Source organism: Rissa tridactyla, chromosome 22 (assembly GCF_028500815.1).
Source record: "Rissa tridactyla isolate bRisTri1 chromosome 22, bRisTri1.patW.cur.20221130, whole genome shotgun sequence".
Taxonomy (NCBI): domain Eukaryota; kingdom Metazoa; phylum Chordata; class Aves; order Charadriiformes; family Laridae; genus Rissa; species Rissa tridactyla.
The window spans coordinates 3,156,805-3,172,997 of NC_071487.1; the positions used below are offsets into that span (position 1 = coordinate 3,156,805).

The following is a 16,193-nucleotide window of genomic DNA, read 5'->3' on the forward strand; positions in this document are numbered from 1 at the left end:
GTCTGTGGGAGGGGAGGCAGGGGCACGCGCGGGCGCCGGGGCCGGCCAGCGTGGCTAAAGCCCCGGGGAGGTGTCCTGCGGATGCACACATACAGGTATGTATTTCAGGTCATAAATATCATATACAGAGTTGATCATGGAGGGGGGGGGTGATGCAGCTGTGGCTTCTATGGGGCAGCCGGTGTGGGGGAAACTGAGGGCAGCGGGGCTTCGCCGTGGGGAGCGGGCGACGGGGCCAGACTTTGGTTGGAGGTGATGCAGGCGGGGGCTCAGCCCGGACCCCGCTGTGCCCTGCGGCGGGTTGGGGGGGCACAGACGCCCCGTGCCCACCCCCGGCAGCCGGGCTGGCGCCACGGCGGGGGGGAGGCAGCCGGTGGGGCGGCCGCGGCCCTCACCCGGTGTGACCGGCCGCCGCAGCCCCCTTCCCTCTTCCGCCGGACTCGTCCCCGCCGCCGGTGCGGCGCGGAGGTCACAAGTTGGAAGACAGCCTGGACTTGGCCGGGTCCGTGTCGGGCGTGCTGGCCGCCGAATCCTTGCGGGCGGCCGCCGAGTCCTGCGGCAGGGCGGGGGGGGCCCCCCTGCAGCGAGCCCGTGGAGGCTGGGTGGGCCGCGGCCCCCCGTGAGGGCGCCGGACCCCGCAGCACGGCCGAAGGGCCGGGACCCGGCGAGGCGGCGGCCGGACTCCCGCCGATGGAGGAGCAGGACTCGCGGGCCGAGGCCGGGGGGCTCTGGGTGCTGCCGGCCGCCAGCCCGTGGGGCAGGGAGGGCTGGGAGGCCGAGAGGGGCCGCGAATCCTGGCTGAGGCTGCTGGTGGGCAGCGCCTGTGTGCTTTTGTGGGCGGCCAGGCGCTGGGGCGAGCCGGGCGCCTGCTGCTGGCTGAGGGAGAGCTGGGAGCCCAGCTGCCCCGGGGCTCCTCCGTAGGCGAACGTCCGGCTGGCCAGGGGGCTTTGGGACGGCGGGCTGGCGGCGGCCGCGGCGGCGAAGGCGCTGGTGGAGGCGGGCAGGGCCGCGGGCTGCGCCTGGTCCTGCGAGGGCGAGGGGTTGGCGTGGGGCACGGGGGGCTGCGGCTGCTGCGGGGGGCTCTGCTGCAGCAAGACGGGGGAGACGGCGAAGGGGCTGGGCACGGCCTGGGCGTACTGCAAGCGGCGCATCATGCGGGGCGAGCCCAGGGCCATGGAGCCCACCAGCGGGCTGGCCATCTGCGGGCAGAAGCTCATGGCGACGGCTTGCTGGAGGGTGGCGATGGCGGAGGTGACCTGGGGCTGGACGGGGCTGTACATGGCGGTGTGCTGCTGCAGCTCCGCCTGCTGCACCATCTCCCGGTCGTACTTGACGATCTCCTGGATGATTTCGTTCTCCTGGTTGTTGAAGACGCCCGAGTTGAGGTCGTGCTGCACTTTGTGGAGCAGGATCGAGTTCTTCTTCCCTGCAGGGAGGGGGGGGCCGGGATGGGAAGCACCGTGAGACCCTGCCGTGGGGCTACACTGGTGTGTCGTCATGTCCCCCCCCACACCCCCCAGGCACGGCTGTCCCGCCCTGCTGGGACAGCCCCCTCCACCTCCCCCAGAGCCCCCTGCGTCCTACCGATGCGGTCGAGGCGGTCGATGGCCACAGTCTCGAAGGCCCGTCTCATCATGGGGTACTCCTCCAGCACCTCGTTGAAGTTGTCCACCGAGAGCGAGTAGAGGCGGCAGTAGGTGTCTGCCCGCACGCTGGCCGTGCGCCGGCCGCGGGTCAGCAGGCAGATTTCTGGGGGCGGTGGGGGGGGGAGGGAGAAACAACGGTGCTGAGGTCAAACCACCACCAGCAAGGACTGGAAAGGGGGAGGCAGACCAGGAGGAAAGGGCAAGAACCACCACGTGGCGGGTGCCCCGGGACAGCGCGGGCATCCCAATGCCTCTCGCAGACCCTGGGAGGGGACCGGGGCTCGGCCCCACCAGCGCTCACCTCCGAAGTAGGAGCCGTCGGAGAGTTTCATCTCCTTGTTGCCCTTGGTGAGGATGCTGACCACCCCGTGCTGGATGAAGTACATCTTCTTGCCGATGGTGCCCTCGCGGATGATGTAGTCGCCCGGCTGAAACACCTCGAACTTCAGCTTGGTGAGCATCGCCGTGACGAAGTTGGGGTCGGCGTTGGCGAACAGCGGCATGGAGGCCACCAGCTTGCGGCAGTTGAAGTTCACGATTTCCTGCAGGGGAAGGAGGTGAGGGACCAGGAGGCAGGGACGTGGCCCCCCGGCCCCCGCCACCCCGCATCCCACCCAGGGCAGGCTCCCGAACACGGAGGTGTCGGCGGGCGCAGGCACCCCAGCACGCAGCCGTCGTCGTGCATGGACGCCCTCGTATTTGGAGTCTCAAAACCAGAGCAAGAGGTGCTCGACCCCAGCGCTGCAGGAACTGGTGGGACCCACAGCCCCCACCCCGCGGCAGGGGGTCCCTCGCTGAGGAGGTGGGGAAGGTTGGGGGGGGGGGACAGTCCCCATCCTTGCTGTGGCATCCTCCGCCCGCTTCTCCGGCCTCCGGGGCCCTGACCTCGCGCAGGGGCTCGTTGAGCTCCCCCAGGATGCTGTCCTCGTCGAACATCTTGCCCTGGTAGCGATGCTCGTAGTAGTCGTGGATCTTCTGGCGGAAGTCGGCGGGCAGCTTGTGGAAGGACATGTACTGCTCCACCTGCTTGTACTGCAGAGAGAGACAGCGTCAGCGCCCAGCAGCGCTGGGGTTAGCGGGGGGCCAGGACCCCCCCCCCGACACACACACACATCCCCATGGGGCTGGTCCTGGTCCCTGCCCCGCTGGCAGGTCCCCCTCCATCGCCCCGTCCCTGCCCCGCAGACGGTATCGACAGGGAGCCCTCGCCCCACTGCGGCTCCAGGAGGGGATGCGACGGCCGGGTACGGGACTGGAGCCGTGGTCCCCGTCCAGCCCAGCCCTACCTTCTCCTGGTACTGGCGCCGGGAGGAGTCCAGCGACTGGATGAGGGCGGTGGCGTGGCCGATGAACATGGCGTAGCAGGTGGCCCCCACGATCATGCTCAGCATCGTCAGCCAGATGTCCGTCATGCTCTCGGGCGCCTGCTTCCCGTAGCCGATGCAGAGCATGTGGCTCATCGACTTGAAGAGGGCGAAGGAGTACAGCTCGCTCCAGGAGTCGTTCTGCAGCGAGAGGGTGTTTGGGGGGGGGGGGTGTGTGTTTGGTGGGGGGGGGGTGTCACGCGTGGGTACAGCATCCCCGACTCCGGCCTGGCAGACGCTCCGGATTCTCTCCCTGCATCTCCCGACAGCACCGGCATCTTTTTTTGTTAGTGTTTGCCGTTCTCTCCGTTCAGGTGAGATGCAAACAGACCCCGCTCTGCTCCTTCCCGGCGGGTTTCTGCCCCCCGCCGCCGCCTGCCGTCCCCCTTTAGGCAGTCAGTCATCCTAGTTTTTTGGGGGTTTTTTGTTTTTTTTTTTTTTTTTTTTTTTAAGAGTTGAGCTGCAAAAGCGCAGGGAGCCCCCGTGAAACGCTGTGACGGGGACGCGCGCCGAGTTTGTGGAAGCCACTGAGCTGCCGCAGCACGGGGGGGCTCGGGGGCCTGCGGCGGTGGCTGGGATGGGGGGAGGGGGGGGGCAGCCGTAGGCAGGGACGGCAGGAACCCCCCACCCCAGCCTCACGCGCAGCCCCCGGGGGTATTTCTGCCCGAGGGGGGGGGCATTTGCACCCCTTAAGCAGGTATTTACACCTGATAAGTGGATATTTACACCCAGGGGGGTGTATTTCTGCCCAAGGGGGGGCACTTGCACCCCTTAAGCGGGTATTTACACCTGATAAGTGGTTATTTACACCCGGGGGGTGTGTGTGTGGTGTGTATTTCTGCCCCGTAGGTGGGTATTCGCACCCCGTAGGTGGGTATTTCTGCCTAAAGGGGGGTATTTGCACCCCATAGGTGGGTATTTCTGCCCAAAGGGGGGTATTTGCACCCCGTAGGGGGGTATTTCCGCCCCATAGGTGGGTATTTGCACCCCATAGGGGGGTATTTCTGCCCAAAGGGGGGGTATTTCTGCCCCATAGGTGGGTATTTGCACCCCATAGGGGGTATTTCTGCCCAAAGGGGGGGTATTTCTGCCCCATAGGTGGGTATTTGCACCCCATAGGTGGGTATTTCTGCCCAAAGGGGGGGTATTTCTGCCCCATAGGTGGGTATTCGCACCACATAGGTGGGTATTTCTGCCCAAAGGGGGGTATTTGCACCCTATAGGGGGGTATTTCTGCCCGAAGGGGGAGTATGTCCGCCCCATAGGTGGGTATTTGCACCCCATAGGGGGGGTATTTCTGCCCCATAGGTGGGTATTTGCAGCCCATAGGGGGGTATTTCTGCCCCAAGGGGGAGTATTTGCACCCCATAGGTAGGTATTTGCACCCCATAGTGGGGTATTTCTGCCCCCCCTAAGTGGGTATTTGCGTCCTGGAAGGGGAGGGTTGAATTCAGCGCTGGGGGGGAACCCGGGGCGAAGCAGCCGGGGAAGGAGAAGAGGGAGACGAGGACGAGGGGGAGGAACGGAGCAGAGATGGAAACACCGGCAGAAGGGGCCGAGAGGGACGGCGGGAGAAGAGCCATTTGTAGCAGACTGCAGGGCTGAGAGGGAGCAATTAGCAACGTGGGCCATTATTTATTAATAGCAGCTTTGTCGCTAATGAGCCGGGGAGAAGGCACAGGGGACGGGGCAGAGTTGTGTCAGCATCTTCCTCCCGCCCGCATCCATCCGCTGCCCCCGGGTCCCGCGAGACCCGGCCCAGGGAGACCGTCGGCAGCGGGCACGGGGTGCCCAGCGCGGGGCCGGCATCTCCCGGGGTGGGTGGAGAGAGGCCGGAGGGCACGGGGATGGCCGGGGGAGCACGGCGGGGGTCGGTGGGCGGCACTCACCACCATCCCGTTGATGGAGACCCAGCAGTTCTGGGGGAAATCCTGCAGCATGGGCACGAGGAACTGGAGGCAGCCGTCCCAGTGGCAGAGCAGCAGCATCATGCCGATGAGGTTGATGATCCTCATCACCGCGCTGGCCAGGTCGTACGTCATGTGGAAAATCTGTAGGTGGAGGGGCAAGGACGGGAGGGCTCAGGGACTGTCCACCGCCACGGCCCGACCCCGCTCCGGGCACCGACACTCACGGCCATCCCGGCCCCAGCCCTCCCCGAGGCGGCTGCGCTCCCCCCGCCTTGGCTATTTATAGCCGGCGGGATGCCGCCATGCTGCCACCCCGGAAAGCGCTAATGGCTGTGAGCTTTGACGAGGATAAGCCAGCGCTGGCGGATGCTCAGGGAGAGCGGAATGCTCCGGGCAGCGGGGAGGGAGTGGGGCAGCCCCCCGGACAGAAGCGTGATGGGGCTGGGCTCAGCCATGGGACGGCTTTCGGTAAAGAGGGTCCGAGGTGCCCACGTCAGGGTGGGGCTGAAGGGGGACCCCGATGTGGGGAGAGCGGCCAGGGTGGCTCCACGTGGGCTGTCCAGAGATCCCACCCCAACAGGACAGGGCTATGGCCCCCCCCGCCCCAGGCCAGTGGCCACAACAGCATCGAACAGAGACCCACCAGTGACTCCCCCAGCGAACCCTCAGCCCCGGTGACCCCAGTGACCACGGGGACCCACCACGGTGGTCCTGGGAGCAGAACCCCACCATGGAGGGGCAGCAGGAGGGTGCCCCAAGCACCCCCCTGACTCCCAGCACCAGCCGCAGCTCCCGGGAGAGCAGGGCTCCCCCCCCGGCACCCACCCAGGCAAAGCCGGGGGGTGGGGAGGCGTCCTCCTGGTTGCAAACTGAGCCGAGGACTTATTCCTTTTCCTTTCATATTTTTAGAGTGCAGAAAATGTGAATTCAAGGGGAGGGGGGAAAAAAAGAAAGAAAAATAAGAAATTAACCCCCCTGGCAGTGAAACTCGCCGTCTCCCCACCCCTGCCCCCACCGCTGAAGAGCCGAGGCTGGAGCCCTACAGCATCGCAGGCAGCCGCAGGGCAAGGGCACGGCCAAGGCAGGGCAAGGGCACGGGCAACGGTGTCCCCCGTCCCCCTCTGTGCCCTGCCCGGGGTGTGACCTGCGCAGGTCACCCGCGGCGTGGGCAGGACGGGGCAGAGGCGGTGGAAGTGACGGGGAGGGAACGAGGGGGAGCGCGAGGGGCTGGGGAAGGGGCAGCCCGGGGTGAGGGACAGGCAAGAAAAGCCCCAGCCCCGTCTCTGACAGCCCCTCGCTGCCCCTCTCCCAGCTGCCACCGAGGCTGTCGGGGGCAAAATCAGCCCCTCGCTGCCCCCACTCCCCCCCCCACCCGGGGAGATGCTCCCGCTGCATCCGCCAGCCCCGGCCGCGGTGCCTCCGAGAGCAGGCGAGGTCCCGGCGGCGATCGGGGCCGCGTTCCCCTCCCGAACCCTGTAAGCAGATGCGATTACCAGGATAATCTGCGGAGCCACGCACAGGTTTAACTCGTCCCTGGGGCTCTCCCTAAGTCCCAGCTGAAAGTGAAAAGGATGCAGAGCGGGAGCCCTCCGTGGGGGTGGAGGGGACGGGACGGACACGCTTTGAGCCAGGGGGGGGATCGCAGGAGACGCGGGATGGTGCCGCAGCAGAGCCCAGCCCCAGAGCAAGGAGCGGGAGAAGGGCAGGGGGATGTGGGCAAGGGGATGTGAGCAGGGGGGGGATGCGGGCAGGGGGGATCTGGGCAGAGGGGATGCGGGAAAGGGGGGATCTGGGCAGAGGGATGTGGGCAGAGAGGATGCAGGAAAGGGGGGATGCGGGAAAGGGGGGATCTGGGCAGAGGGATGTGGGCAGAGGGGATGCGGGAAACGGGGGATGCGGGAAAGGGGGAAGCGGGTGGGAGGATGTGGGTGGGGGGGGATGCAGGCAGAGGGGATGCCGCTGGCGGGGGATGTGGGTCGGGGGATGTGGGCAGGGGGATGCGGGAAAGGGGGGATGCGGGAAAGGGGGAAGTGGGCAGGGGGATGCGGGTAGGGGGACATGTGGGCGGGGGGCTGCGGGCCGGGGGAGATGCAGGCAGACTGACTGGAGCTGCAGCCACCCCCCCACACCCCTCTGCCCCAGGCCCCGGCGGCAGCCCCCCCGGCAGCGCTACGAGGCTCGGGGCTCTGCCGGGAGAGCGGGGCCGAGCCCTGTGCGTGCGGGGAGGCCGAGCCCCCACAGAGCCGCAGGGTCAGGCCAGGACACCCAGAGCCCTGGCAGAGCCGGGCAGCGCCGTGGCGGGGGCTGCCGGGCACCAACCCCCAGCGCCCACCCCAGCCCGCCCAGCGGCCGCCCGCCTTTGCATGGCGGGGGGGGGGGCGCGGGAAGGAGGGTCTGCCACCATCCTGCAGCCACCAGAGCCGGTGTCACCGTGCCCAGGCTGCACTGCGGGTCCCTGCAGCGCTGCTGGGCGGCTCTTGCCCGCGGAGCCTGCATGGCAGGGGGGGGTGACACCCAGCTGAGAGCCACACATGCCCCCTCTGGGCCTAGGAGGAGGATGAGGAGGGAGCGAAGGCTCCCGCGTCCCTCCAGCCGGCGGGTGCGCAGCCGCCCTGCGCCGCAGCGAGCACCTGCGCAGCCCCAGCCGGCGGAGGAGCCGCCAGCCCACGCGCCGGAGCCACGCAGCAAAGCCGAGCACGCCACGTCCCGGCACAAAGGCACGTCGCCTCGCAGCCCACGCAGCCCCGCTGCAGCAAGCGCGGGCAGCACCCTGCTTCCTACCCGGGGGACACGGGGGTCCCGCTGCCTCCGAGGGGATTGGGGCTCCTGCAGCCCGCCCCCGCTGCTCCCCGAGGTGCCGGCGGAGCAGGGAGCTGGAGGGGACTGGAGACAAGGATTGTCACCTGCCCCGGTGCGCAGGGACACGGTCAAGCTGCTGGCGGACCATGGGGCGGCACGGCTGCTTGTGGTGGCCATGCTGCGACCCGTGGGTGGTACCACGGCACCGGGACCAGCTGGGCAAACCCCAACACCCACGGGGGGGGGGGACGGGGGGACAGGACGACGACACAGGCGTGCACTCACACACACGTGTGCACACACACGCACACACGGCACAGCTCAGCTGGCCCCAAGGAGCCGGTGGGACTCACTTCACGTTGAAGCAGACCAGGAGCGCTCTCACGGCCCCCCAGAGGGGGATGCAGGGGACACCCTGAGCCTCCCCCCTCCAGGGAGGGTCACAGCCGCCCCGCAGCCCCCGTCCAACCCGCCGGCCCCTCGGGCAGCCCCCAGCCCCACCGCCCTCGCAGGGCCCCCCCCCAGCTCCTGCCCTCTCCAGCCAGTCCAGTCGCTGCCGGAGGAGGGACCCATCGCGGGGGGCTGCGTCCCAAGAGACCCTCACCTCCTCCCACTGGTGGATGTAGCGGATGAGCCGGGAGAGGCGGAGGAGCCGCAGGAGGCTGAGGATCTTGGTGAAGCGGACGATGCGGAGGGCGCGGGCCGTCTTGTACACTTCCGAGTCTATGCCCTTCTCCACAATGAGGAAGACGTAATCCACAGGGATGGAGGAGACAAAGTCCACCACAAACCAGGTCTTGAGGTACTTCTTCTTGATCCTCTCAGGGTCCAGGATGATTTCCGTGTTGTCCTCAATGACAATCCCCGTCCGGAAGTTCAGCACCAGGTCCATCAGGAAGAAGGTGTCGGAGACCACGTTGAAGACGATCCAGGGCGCCGTGGTCTCCTCCTTGAAGAAGGTGATGCCCACAGGGATGATGATCAGGTTGCCCACCATGAAGAGCAGCATTGTGAAGTCCCAGTAAAACCTGGGGAGCGAGAGGACGGAGGAAGGTGTCACCAGCATCCCCAGTCGCCCCTCGCGTCGAGGGGACCCGGCCCTTGTGCCCTGCCCTAAGGGACCCACGCTACTGAGGTGCTGTCACTCCGATGCCACCTCAGCCACAGGCACCCCTCTCCCCTCCCTAGGGACCACAACCTGCCTCCCCCTCCCCAAACCGCCCGCGGGCCCGATCCTGCAGGCCAGCAGAGTCCCTGGTGGAGGTGCAGGATGAGGCCGGGGGCCGTTCGCTGCAGGGGCTCTTCCCGCGGTGCGGGGATGGCCGGAGCTCTGCCCCGAGCACCCAAACCCTGGCAGGTCCCGGGTGAGGGGAGACCGATGAGGCGCCGGTGGGGGAGACCCTCGCGCCACCCCAGGGCACCCCTGGGCTGGGGACCCCCTCACCCCCAAACCGCCGGCCACGGCGGGGCCATCACAACCTCAAGGTCGCGGGTGGCAGCAGGATGGGACAGCATTCCCCCACCCCTCCCTGTGCCCATAGGGGAGACCCCAGGACGGGGGACAGCATCCCCCAGGACAGCCAGGGTCACCCCACCACGGCACCTCCCCGGACCAGGCTGCGGTCCCGGTTTTGGGATGCGCCGGGCAGGGGCTGCAGGACAGAGCCCGGCAGCGCGGCCGCGGTGGAAGGAGCCGCGGCAGCTCCCGGTCACGTACGGCTGCAGCTGGAGCCGGCATCGCCCCAGCCCCGGTCAGACGGCGGAGGCGGCGGACGGACATCCCTGCCGGGGCTGCACGGCTCCTCCGCACCGCCGCCCGCTCCTGCCTCACCCTCCTCCTCCTCCTCCCCTTTCTCCTTGTCCCCGTCTTCTGGGCCACCGATGACCTTTCCGAGCACCTGCAAGGTCACAGCGGCCCTGTCCCAGCAGGACCCTGCGGAGGGGACACCGGCCCCTCGCTCCTCGCCTGCTCCGCGCCCCACCACTGCGCCGGGGGGGGGCAGGAGAGGGGACATCCCTCGGCGCCACGCACACAGACACGCAGGACCCTCGTCTCGGCGTCGCTGCTCAGCCCACCCTGCCCACCCCAGGCAGGAGCCCCCGAGAGTGGGGGCTGGCGGGCGGGGGGTGCCCTGGCCACGCTGGCAGGGACGGGGGGGGGGGCGAGGGGGGCAGGACCCCCCGCAGACAGGAAGGGGCGATGGGCCGGATCCCCCCCGCCCCTCCTCCAGCCGTGCAGATTAGCGCAGGACCAGAAGGAGCCGAGCATCCCAGCTCCTGACCTTTCTCCAATAACACCTTCCCCATGTGAGCCGTTGCCGTGGCAACCGTGAGTGATGTCACCGCTGCACAACGATGACTTCACACCCCGGGCCGTCTCCAGGGAACCCTCGCCAGCTGCCAGCCGGGAGGAGCGGGCTGCGCTCCCCCGCGACCCCCGGGGCGAGCGCCGGCCGCCGACACCGAAGGGCTCCAGCATCCCACGGCCCCCCCCGTGGGCGGCGATGCTGCGGCCGTGGTGGGCACCACCGGACCCCCAGGATCCATCTGCATGGCACGACCCCCCCACGGCGACACCGGCTTCGGGGCAGCCCATGGTGGCAGCTCCAGGCTGGATCTGCCCCACAAACACCAACACCCCCCCCAGTTGCACAGACCCCACCGCACAAAGCGAGTCCTACGGGGGCATCGGTCCCGCAAAGCCGTGAAGAACAAAGATTAAATAACGGCGCCAGCTGGGCAAAACTCTCCTCTGGCTCAAATCCCTTTGCAATCCGGCTGAGCCGGGGCGGAATTCGGCCTGCTGAGAAAGATAAACTGCTCCTGATCCCCCCCCAGCACACACGGCTGACTCCGGGCGATCTCTTCGGGGGCCTGGGTGTGATACCAACACTTTCTTCCTCGGAGGGCAGTGTGTGCATAGGAAAAAAAAAAAAAAGATCCAATCCAGGCTACTAAAAATATCTGAAAACAAATTAATTAGGATCCTGGGCACCCGCTCCCTTGCTTCTGACCCAATTGAACGACAGCGACGGTGACAGAAGATGCCGAAAGCCTCCGCGAGCGGGGGCTGCGTTCCTGCTCCGTCGCCTGCCCCAAGCCTGGCACAGCGGTGCCGCCCCCTCCCAGGTCCTGGGTGGGAGCAGGGTCGGAGCTGAGCACCCCCACCAAACCCCCGGGACCCCACGGTGCTCCTGCTCCCGAAACCCCGGAGCATGTCCCTCCACGGAGCTGCCGCCTCCCCGGCACCTCCGAAACCCTGAGGCGTGGGGCAACCCCAACGTCCAATCCGCCCGCTCTTACCACCTGGGAGGGGGCCAGGAGAACCCCCCCAAGCCACCCAGGGGGTCACAGCCACAGGACACCGTGGATGTCCCGGCTCAGCCCCATCGCCGGCACACAGAGCGCCGGGGATCATCCAGCTGCCTCCGTGAGCTCGGTGCAGCGCATCGCTCCCCTCCGCAGCCACGGGCACCGAGACACCCCCGCTCCAGCTGCCCGGGCGCGTGATGCTCCCCCAGACCCCACTCAGCCCCCCCCGGCCCAAACCGGGGTCCCGGGGCTGGCCGGCGGGCGGGATCCGTGCGGGATCGGTGCAGGATTGGCGCTTTGCAAACTTGCGCTGAATACTCATATTCGAAAAACGAGGTCACTCTTAGAAGTGGGTTAAGAAGCCAACGGCAGAAGTTTGCCGGAGCCAAGCGAGCGGGGAGGTACCGCGCCCAACGGGCCGTCCGTACCCCCCCCCGCCGTCCCAGTACAGCCAGTTGGGATGAACGACCGGTGCTGCTCTCCCCTGGAAAAGCCTGGGGACCCCTAGGGAAGGGGAGGGGGGATAAAAGGCTTTGGGAACTGCTCAAGGACCCCAACCTTCCCGGTCCCCCCAGTCACAGCCTTTCCTCCCTGATGACCAAGGCGGAGGCTTCCAGCCACCCCCCAGGTCCGACAGCCCCACACTGACGCTGCGGTGGGGGATGGCAGCTCCCCGACACCCTCACCAGAGGGAACGGTAACTCGGTGACACACATGGGGAGCGACAGCAGCCCGTGAGCCCCCATCCCAGCTCGGGAGCCCCCATGGTGGCACAAACAAGGTGGTGGCACCATCCAGAGGGTGGCAAAACCCCAGAAACCATTTTAGCCCTGGGTGAAGAAGGCTCTGGCCAAGCAGCACCAGGAACACTGTGCTCTGGATGTGGCTTCACCCCCGATTCAGGTGCGGGACCGGCTCTTGCAAGAGGAATCCAGCAGCAGCGAAACCCCAGGGCTCAGCCCGCGCCTGGTGGAAGGCTGCGGGTGCTGGGCTGGCGGGAGGGGACACCGGTGGAGCCGTATCGGGCGTCCCCGCCGTGGTCACGGGGAGCCCGGCACCGCCACCGAGTCACGGGCACTGGGCTGAATCCCCCTCCCGGCCTCACGCAAGTTTCTCACTAGGAGGGGAAGGGATCAGCCATGGACGTGGAGCACCCACTCCCCCAGGGACGTCGCAGTGCCCCTGCTCGTCCCCGTCCCCGCGCACCCCTGCCCGACTCCCCAGTAAGGATGGGAGCCAGCCCAGCAACGTGCCCCAGGTCCCTGCGAAACAGGGGCTGGATACGGCCCCCGCCTCCCAGTCCCACCCCAAGAGCAGAGACACCAACAGAAATAATGAAAAAGTCGAGGCTTGGGGTTTTCCTCCCTCCCGTAAAGACCAGAAGCGACAAAGACAACGGAGCGCAGCACCCAAAAGGAGGTGGCTCAGCGCGACACCATCTACTTCAGCGCACAATTTACAAGGTCTCTTTTATCAGATTTGCGGCTCAGGATCTCGACCAGCCACCCAGGCTGCTTCCTAATAATTTGATATTTACGTAAATAGCAACTTTCGTTCCCGGAGCAAGCGCCGTGTCCACGAGGAGCCAGGATCTCCAAAGGACTCCGATTATGAAATGATGTCACATATGCAGATGGGCAATGATTTTATCTTAAGATGGGAAAATGGGTTTTGCAGGGCAAACACGGCCAGGCTCACTCTCCATTATCATCATTGGATAAACATAATACTTTTTTTTTTAAGGCAGGACACGGTGGAACAGAGGGACGCGTGTCCTCAACGCGCGCCAGCGGAGCGGGCTGCTCACGGCCGGGTTTTCAGCCCTGCGTGGAGCCGACGCTGTTTGTGCGCGGGTTTGTGGAGCCAGCGATGCCGTGGTGGCTCTGCCCGCGGCTCCTCCCCGCTGGGCAGGGAACTCTCCTACGCCACTTCCAGCATCAAAACACAAGGCAGCGGCTCTTCCCCAATGGGTTTCAAGTCTTGATAGCGACTCCGGGAGGGATGGAGCCAGCGCGGGGCAGGACGGCCAGGGTGACTCCCCAAGGTCACCTCGGCACGGACCGGCGCCCGCCGCGAGCGCCAGCCCGGGGAGCGACGCCGCTGCACCCAGAGGAGCCTCCGAGGCCTCGCTCCCTCGCAGGGAGACCCTGCTCTCGGCAGCACCGTGGGCTCTGCCGCCGGGACCGCGGCTCTGCCGGCACGCAGAAGCAGGGCAGGCTCCAGCCCTGGTGCAGTCATGGCGGGGGACAGCGGGTCCAGGCTGTCACCTCGCTCCCAGCCTCCCCCAGCTGCTGAGGACAAGGAGCAGAGTTCCCCGTCCTCCTGGGAACCCCCCGGGTGCCAGGGATGCTCCTGGCACCACCACGCCTGCCCAGTCACGGCAGGGATGGCAGAGCTCCCTCCGCCGCGGGACGGCGATGGCCACGGGGTGCAGCCGACCCTCGCCGTGGCTCTGCCGCAGACCTGGTCCCCAGCCCACCAAGGAGGGGGCTCCGATGGACACCTGCAGCAGGTTTCCAATGGGAACATCTGCCACAAGGGCGCAAGACCCCTGTGCAGGAGGTCAGCCCTGAGAGGAGGCCGAGGGCCTCCGGCTGCTCCTCTGGAAGATGCCAGATCAGCCCAGGAGCAGCGCACGAGGGCAGGAGCAGGAGGTGCGGGCGCTGGTCCCTGCTCTGAGCCCACCCGGCCAGGGCAAACCCCGCTGCCCGTGGCCACCTCCACCTGCCCTGGGGACCCCTGAGCCAGCAGGGACCCATCAGTGCCAGCGGTGAACAGATCCCGGGGTCTGGCCCAGCAGCGTCCCCCACACCATGCCCCCGCTCGCCTGTGCCCAGAGAACCTGCCCTCGGGCCTCCCCAAACCTCACACCAGAACAGCAGCAGAAGACCTCGGAGCCAAGCCCTTCGCTCCCCCCAAGACCCTTTGGGGTCACCAGCGATGTCAGCAGGGGTCTTGGCCACCCATCCCCACAAGGCATGTGCCACCCGCCCCAGCCAGATGAGCCATACATCCCCCCGGCAGCCTGCACAGGACACGGGAAGCATTTGCCGCTTCTGTGCTCCCCAAGGGCTCAGGGGGTGGAAAGGAGATGGAGCTGCAGAGTCTCCATCCCCGGGTTTGCCACCCGCGCAGGTTGGATCTTGGGAGCGAGATCAATCCCTCCTCAGACTCCCTGAATCTCAGGGACAGGATCAGGCCTCCTTGGGGGAGGGGGAGCCTTCTCAAAGCTCTGCTTGGCAGCGGAGAGAGCAGCACGTCCTCCTGCCCAGACCCCCGGCCTCACCAGGGGAGGTGACACCTTCCCCAGGGTGCTTTGGGGACAGACCCAAAGCCCGGTGGGGCTCCGGAGGGTCCATGCTGGGCCCAGCCATCCAAGGCCCCGGGAAGGACGAGGGATGCCCTTGGCCGGGCACCCCCTGTCGAAGCTCTGGGCACCCCCGGATGGGCTGCAGCTCCGCTGGGGAGGGGGACGCCCGGCCGCCAGCCCCTCCCTGCGAGCGGCATCCGCGCTGCCACCTCCGGCACAGCTCAAGGTGCCCTCTCCCAGGGCACGGCTCGGCTCGGCCTCCCCCTCCCCGGCCGGCGGGGCCGGGCCCGGGCTCCGTTCGCCCCTTCTTCCCCCGTCCCCGCCCGCGGTCACCGGGGCTGGATGCTCCAGCCCTTTCCCAATGCTCCATCCCCGCGGGATGCTCCGGCCCTTTCCCAATGCTCCATCCCCGCGGGATGCACCAAGCCCAGCCCGATGCTCCATCCCCGCGGGATGCTCCGGCCCTTTCCCGATGCTCCATCCCCACGGGATGCAGCCGGGTGCGGGGTCCCGGCCGCAGCGCTCGCCCCCCCCCCGTCCCCGCCCGCGCACCTGAAGTCGCTGTAGGGGTGGATGATCCAGGCCCCCGCCGACTTGACGCGCTCCTGCTCCCGCTCCACCGCCTTCTGCGAGCCGAACATCCGCAGCGAGAACTTGTTGACGCCGGGCTGGAGCATCGCCCCGAACTGCCGCTGCATGAAGCTGGCCTGGCTCCCGCGGGCCTCCTCGCCCGCATCCTCGCTCGCCCCCTCCTCGGCCGCCTTGGCCCCGCCGGGAGACGCGCCGCCGCCGCCGCAGGAGAAGGAGACCTTGGGCTCCCGGGGCGGCTCCGGGCCGGGGCTCCGCGGCGGCTCCCCACGCCGGCACTCGCCGTTCGGGGACCCCTTCCCGCCGCGGCCCCGCGCCCGCCCAGCCGCCGCCGCCGCCCCCCCGCCGCGCTTGGCCGCCTCGGCCGCCTCCTCCTCGGCCGCCGCCTCCCCGCCCGCCGCGCCGCGGCCCGCCCGCATCCTGCCGCTGCCGCCGCCGAGGCCACCGGCGGCCGAGTGGCGCCCGCCGCCGCGGCGGGGGCGGGCCGGGGCGGGCCGGGGGCGGGCGGCGGGGCCGGGCCGGAGACCGGGCGGCTCCGCAGCTCCCCCCGCCGGCACAACCCTCACCGGCGGGACCGACGACTGGGGCCGCCCCGCTGCGCCCGACGGCCCCGGCCCTTCAGGGGGTTCCGCGCAGCCCCCGGTGCGGGGCGGGACGGGCGCTTCCCCCGCGGCGCTCCGGAGCCCGCCGGCCCGTCCGCCCCGCTGCGGGGGGAGCGCTTCGGCCGCTGCCCCGTGAAAAGCCCCATCGCGTCCCTGCCCTGGGCCCCGCTGCCGGGGCGGCCCGAGCCCATCCCCGGGCCGGCGACGGACCCCGCAACCCCGCCGGGGGGCAGAGGGGCTCCGCGCGGACCGGGGGGACGCGGCTTCGCCCCCCCCCCCCAGCCCCGGGGACCCGCCTCGCCAGCCCCAGCCCGGCCCCTCGCCCCCAGCGCTGATTCCCCGCGCACCGGGCCGGGCGGGCGCAGGGAGGGTGGCTGGGACGGCGACCAGGGATGGCGACCAGGGCCCGTCACAGAAATCGCCCGGTGGGTCCGGCAGCCGCAGCCGGGCACCACCGAGGGGGACGCCGGCTCCCCCGCCAGCCGCGCCCGGGGCCGGTGCTCTGGGTGCCGGGAAAGGGTCGGGGGACCGGCGCCTTCTCCTCCGCCCCAGGATCGCGCTCTTCCCGCTGCGGTTTCCCCGGGCTGCGGGGCGTCGGGGGGACACCGGAGCGGGGAGGCCGGTGAGCCCCGAGCAGCCTGGAAGGGGCGGACGGGACACGG

General features: G+C 68.6%; 1 protein-coding gene across 1 annotated transcript; it reads right to left on the reverse strand.

The window, feature by feature from the left end:
* Window positions 1-350: 350 nt before the first annotated feature.
* HCN2 (hyperpolarization activated cyclic nucleotide gated potassium and sodium channel 2) lies at window positions 351-15,348 on the reverse strand. The gene is given in 9 exon segments (XM_054182121.1): window positions 351-583; window positions 585-1,426; window positions 1,585-1,749; window positions 1,948-2,188; window positions 2,532-2,678; window positions 2,933-3,151; window positions 4,900-5,061; window positions 8,324-8,747; window positions 14,894-15,348. Coding segments are annotated over 9 exon segments (2,769 nt in total). The 3' UTR covers window positions 351-469.
* Between the last annotated feature and the right edge of the window lie 845 nt (window positions 15,349-16,193).